Source organism: Beta vulgaris, chromosome 9 (assembly GCF_026745355.1).
Source record: "Beta vulgaris subsp. vulgaris cultivar EL10 chromosome 9, EL10.2, whole genome shotgun sequence".
Taxonomy (NCBI): Eukaryota; Viridiplantae; Streptophyta; class Magnoliopsida; order Caryophyllales; family Amaranthaceae; genus Beta; species Beta vulgaris.
In genome coordinates, this window is record NC_079210.1 from 5,005,784 (window position 1) to 5,012,231 (window position 6,448).

The 6,448-nt window shown below is 32.2% G+C and overlaps 2 protein-coding genes across 2 annotated transcripts; both read left to right on the plus strand.

Moving 5' to 3' along the window:
* The first annotated feature begins 3,889 nt into the window (after positions 1 to 3,889).
* Positions 3,890 to 5,819, plus strand: LOC125493820 (protein FAR1-RELATED SEQUENCE 5-like). The gene is made up of 2 exons (XM_048637344.2): positions 3,890 to 4,788; positions 5,177 to 5,819. Exons 1-2 carry the CDS (start codon positions 3,890 to 3,892, stop codon positions 5,817 to 5,819), a joined length of 1,542 nt encoding a protein of 513 aa, XP_048493301.2.
* A 161-nt stretch (positions 5,820 to 5,980) lies between these two features.
* On the plus strand, positions 5,981 to 6,448 carry LOC130590140 (protein FAR1-RELATED SEQUENCE 2-like). Its single transcript, XM_057392137.1, has one exon. It carries the CDS (start codon positions 5,981 to 5,983, stop codon positions 6,446 to 6,448), a length of 468 nt encoding a protein of 155 aa, XP_057248120.1.

Genomic DNA, 6,448 nt, shown 5'->3' on the forward strand with positions numbered 1-6,448 from the left:
TTTTAACTTTTTTTTTCATATAAGGATTAATTCTCCTTTCATTTTCAAATAACTGCAACTATATGATTTTAAACACAATTGATATATTGAGAACGACCAGGATTTATTTATAAATACTTAACAATTAATTTTATCATGTAAAATTTTGGATTTGTCTCTATTTACATTTAAGAAATTTATATGAATTATCTTGTAAACTTTTGTAGCTGATAATTCAAGATATATATTTAAGGTAAAAATTGTGTTAGTTTAAGAGTGCAGAAATCAGATTATACTAAAATGGAAATAATATCGAAATATAAATATAATGGAGGTATCTTTATAAATGACTAAAATATTATAAAGTTAGATTTTGTTATCGGGAAAATGACTCAAATTCTCATTTGTGTATATGATTATTGTGTATTTGGTTGGTTTAGTTAGGACCCCCCAAATTTAAAATCCTAAATCCGCTTCTGTATATATATAGATATCATTATTTGATGGAAAGGGGAGAGGAATGCAATTTAAGTTGACACTTATTGGTGCATCAACTAACATTATTGCTACTCTTTTTTTAAAAATTTTTTTGATATGGTAAACCATTTATTAGTCGGGTTTGGACTTTCTGTTACACATGAGATGATCTGGTAATGTAGATTGGTAAAAATAATAATATGGTTAGAGGACCAAATCATCATGCATAATTTTTCTGACTCATTTAAAGTTGAAGAGAAGTGTCATGTCAGAATTTACAACGAAATTATATACTTCCTCCGTTTCAAAATAGATGGGACATTGTCTATTTTGGGGTGTTTCAAAATAGATGATACATTGTTATTTTTTTCCTTATTTAGTAACTTTTGCCTTACAATTTTACCATTTTACCCTTACTAACTTGTGTTATGTTCTTTAATCTACATCTAATAATCTGATTAATCCTAACCTAAAACTAATAATTCCCACCATTTTTTATGACCCACCAACTACCCCAATTGAATTCCCACCCCACCTCTTCATCTAACCTAGGGTTCTTCATCATCATTCATCTCCCTCATAACTGCTCATCTCCCTCTCCCTCAAAATTGCTCATCTCTCTATAACTTTTTCAGATCTACTCTCTCCCCTCATAACTTCGTCTTCAGATCTTCTTTCTCTCTCTCCTCATCTTCATTTTTCTTCGCACCGTCACTACCACCGTCACCACTAACGCCACCACTACCACCTCGATACCACCGTCACTACTAACCCGACACTACCACCGTCACTACTAACGCCACCACTACATTTCTGTCCACCATTTTCGCATGTATTCAACCAGAGCATTGTTTTCTTCGCACACTGCTCTCTGCTCACTCACCATTTAGATTTATTAGGATGAGAGAGAAAATTGAGTGGAATTTCAGAAAGATGATGTATTTTTTCTGGGTTTTGATCAGAAATTTTTATGGAATTTTTAGGGTTTTTTGTGGATTTTGATTTGGGAATTTTTCGGTAGTGGTGGTGGTTGTTTTTGAGTTTTTCGGGTGGTGGTGGTTGTTTTTGAGTGGTGGTGGTTGTTTTTGAGTTTTTCGGTAGTGGTGGTGGTGACCGGTGGTGGAGGTGTTGTGGTGGATGGCCGGTGGGGAGTTTGGGGGAGGGTGGTTTTCCGGTGGGCAGGTAGGGAGGGTGGTTTCCGGTGGTCAGGTTTGGGGGAGAGGTTTCTCCCTCCTTTTCACATGGGACCACTAGAATTAATTATACTACCTAAACATACTTATGAAATTTTGCCTAGGAGTCCGTTTTAATCACAATGTCCCATCTATTTTGAAACGGAGGGAGTATATATATATATATATATATATATATATACATATACATATATATATATACATATACATATATATATATACATATACATATATATATATACATATACATATATATATATACATATACATATATATATATACATATATATATATATACATATACATATATATATATATATACACATGTATGTATGTATATATATATGTATGTATGTATGTATGTATCTATATATATATATATATATATATATATATATATATATATATATATATAGAGGCAGGATCCTGTGAGAAAGGAAATTAGGTGAGAAATGAGAAAGAATAACTACCCTTAGATTAGATCCTGTCAAGGGCCAAGATTAAGTAACTAATGTTAACTTTAAACTACCTATTTTCATCCTTTCCATGCAAAACCTAATTTTTTTCTCTCTCCTCTTTTCTCTCTCTTCCAAAAACGTCTTTTGTCAAGAAATTTCATGGAATCCATTACCGCATCGCATGAAGGTTAGTCTATATTCATGAACATGTATGTTTTTTTTTTCGAAAATTAGTTAATAATTATCTGCATAATTCGCTGCATAATTCATATTGTATGCTTAATTCACGAAATTCACGAAATTCACGAAAATTAGTTAATAATTATCTGCATAATTCACGAAATTCGCTGCATAATTCACGAAATTCGCTGCATACTTGATATTGTATGCTAAAGTAATACTTCATGGGAACGATTATCGCTGCATAATTCATATTGTATGCTTAAGAAATTCGCTATGATCATGTGCTGTATATGATATGATGCATTGTGTTTCTAAACGCAACTGCTACTTCATTGTGTCAATTATGATGCATTGTGCTCTAAAATATTAGTTGTATTTTGCTGTATATGATATGATGCATTGTGTCAATTATGATCCATTGTGTCAATGAAGGTGAACATTAGAGTTATAGGTTTATTTGATAAGAGTTAAAATTATAGTTATAGCATCATTAGAGTTATAGGTTTATTTGATAAGAGTTATAGCAATTACTAATTAGAGTTATAGGAAATTCATATTTTGCAGACTAATGATCACCTTCTAATTAGAGATGTAGTAGTATTTAATGAAAGTTATACGAATTACTAATTAGAGTTATAGGGGTATTTTGAGTAGTCATAAGAGTTGAAATTATAGTTGTAGCATAATTTGGTATGTACGTCTTAATTAGAGTTATAGGTTTATTTGATAAGAGTTATAGGAATTACTAATTAGAGTTATAGGAAATTCATATTTTGCAAACTAATGTTCACCTTCTAATTAGAGTTGTAGTAGTATTTGATTAGAGTTATACGAATTACTAATTAGAGTTATAGGGGTACTTTTGAGTAGTCATATACGAATTACTAATTAGAGTTACTAATTACTAAGTAGAGTTATAGAAGTATTTGATTAGAGTTATAGAAGTATTTGATTAGAGTTATAACAATTACTAATTAGAGTTATAGAACTATTTAATTAGAGTTATAGAAGTATTTGATTAGAGTTATAGCAGTATTTGATTAGAGTTATAGCAATTACTAATTAGAGTTATTGAAGTATTTGATTAGAGTTATAGAAGTATTTGATTAGAGTTATAGCAATTACTAATTAGAGTTATAAAAGTATTTGATTAGAGTTATAGCAATTACTAATTAGAGTTATAGAAATATTTGATTAGAGTTATAGAAGTATTTGATTAGAGTTATAGAAGTATTTGATTAGAGTTATAGCAATTATTAATTAGAGTTATAAAAGTATTTGATTAGAGTTATAGAAGTATTTGATTAGAGTTATAGCAATTACTAATTAGAGTTATAGAAGTATTTGATTAGAGTTATAAAAGTATTTGATTAGAGTTATAGCAATTACTAATTAGAGTTATAAGAGTATTTTATTAGAGTTATATGAATTACTAATTATGCAAGGGGTTACTTTTTGTAACAATTACTAATAATTATTACAGTTATAGACACTCTTGATTAGAGTTATAGGAATTTATGTGTGCAATACTTTGAATTCTAAATAGTTGACTTACAGTTTATACCTATTTAATATGCAGAGGCAGGAACTAGTAACTCTATGCAAAGCATAAACATTGCCTCATTAAATCTGTCTACACCACCTAAGCAAAGTACGAACATCACCCCATGCGGAGAACATGAGTTCACTCGAGTTGTTCCAGCAGAATTAATTCCTAAAGTTGGGCAGATTTTCGACAGTCTTAAAGATGCAATAGACTTTTATAATATATATGCTGTAGCATGTGGATTTGATACTAGAATGTCTACCGAGACTCGAGCAAAGGATGGCACTATTGTATTCAAATACATTTTGTGTAACAAGCAAGGAGTGAAGGCAGTGGCTGCAGCAAATCACACAACTAATATTGAGTCGGTTGAGCCAATTTCCCCAACTCAAAAGAGGAGGAGAAAACTTACACGGGTTGGTTGCAAAGCCAAGATTGTTTTCCGACTTCATGAGATATCCAAATATCGAGTTTGGTCCTTTCATGAAGGACATAACCACAAGCTACTAAGTCCTGAAGAAGGACAATTCCAAAAGTTGAAAAGAAATTTGACGATGTATCAAAAGAAAATGATAATTGATAACTCTAAACTCAATATTGGAGCAACAAAGACGTACCGAATGTATAAGGAGAAGGTTGGTGGTTATGGAAATGTTGGAGCAACTGTTGGCGACTTCAAAAACTTTGCACGGGATGTTAGAGCATACATTGGAGAACATGATGCTGATATGTTTATAAGCACCTTAAGTAGACAAAAGGAGATGAATAGTGGATTTTTCTTTGACTATGTAGCTAATGCGAAAGAAGGTTTGCATAGAGTGTTTTGGGCCGATGCTTTGTGTAGGAGAAATTACTTTGCTTTTGGAGATGTTGTCTCGTTTGATGCTACGTATGGAACAAACATGTACAACTTGGTATTCTGTCCATTTACAGGGATTGACCATCATAAAAGGTAATTCATATAACTCTTATGACTAGTAAAATACTTTTGCAACTCTAATTAGTTATTCATATAACTCTTATGACTAGTAAAATACTCCTGCAACTCTAATTAGTTATTCATGTAACTCTAATCAAATACTCTTGTAACTCTAATTAGTAATTCATATAACTCTAATCAAATACACCTGTAACTCTAATTAGTAATGCATATAACTCTAATCATATACTCATGTAACTATAATTAGTTTTCATATAACTCTAATCAAATACTCTTGTAACTCTAATTAGTAATGCATATAACTCTAATCATATACTTATGAAACTATAATTTCTCAGTCTAGTCTATCTTTTATGTATCTCCGTCGTATATTTTAAGATTTTTTCCTTTCCTTTCATAGGTCTGTGATTTTTGGTGCTGCTTTGACATCAAGAGAGAATGACAATTCTTTTGTGTGGGTTTTTGAAAAATTCAAACAAGCTATGGGCAATAAGGAACCAAACTTTATTATCACTGACCAGGATCCTGCAATGAAGAAAGCTTTCCCAAAAGTATTCAATGATGCACAACAAAAATTCTGCATGTGGCATATTATGGGTAAACTTACTGACAAGGTGGGGAAAGGGAAAGACATACAGATTACAAACTCAACTGATACAGAAGGGTTAGAAGAGTCGGAACCTAATGACATGGTGGGGATAGCTGAACGCAATAAAGAAAAAGATTTCCTCAAGAAGATAAATGCTTGTGTTTGGGATAAAGAATTAGAGCCACAAGAGTTTGTTGATAAGTGGAATGAAGTCATACAAGAATTCAATCTACAGCAAAATAAGTGGCTTAATGACATATTCAACATAAAGGAGTCTTGGATCCCAGCATATTTCAAAGAGAAACCAATGGCTGGCTTAATCAGCACAACACAAAGATCAGAGAGCCAGAATAGTTTTTTTGGTAATTTCAATAGTCCTGTGCTACATTGGTTGAGTTCTGGTTGCGTTTCCAAACGGCTGTACAACAACAAAGACATGCTCAAAGCAGTTTGAACAAAGATAACGACACTTCCTACCCTCAACTTATCACCCCTTGGCCGATCGAAGCAAGCGTCTCTAAAGTATACACCCATGTAATCTTTTACCTATTTCAAGAAGAAGTTAGTGCAGCATGTTTCACATGTGGTCATGCAAGGTCTGAAATTAGGGATGGAATGGAATACATTACTGTCACTGAAGATAGAAAGAAGAAGAATTATGAGGTCACTTTAGATCCAATGACTTTTGATGCCATATGTTCATGTTCACTATTCGAGAGGGTTGGATTGATATGTAGGCATGTTCTTTGGGTTTACAAGGCCAAACATTTGAATAAGTTGCCCGATAAATATATCCTCACTCGATGGACGAAGGAAGCACACAAAAGTCATATTCATGAGTTTGATGAAAATTTTCCTAAAGATTGTGGAAAGGTAGAAATGAAGCAGATAAAATTAGGTGAATTGTGGAATGAAATATATACAACCATTGGTCTCGTTGAAGAAAGGGATGAGGATATTGATGCTCTAATTGAAAATCTAAGAGGCTTCAAGAAATCCATTAAATCGGGTGAGGATAATACGTCAATGACAAAAGACCAAGTCATTCAAGAATTGATAGGATGTAGTGCTCCAACGAGGTAA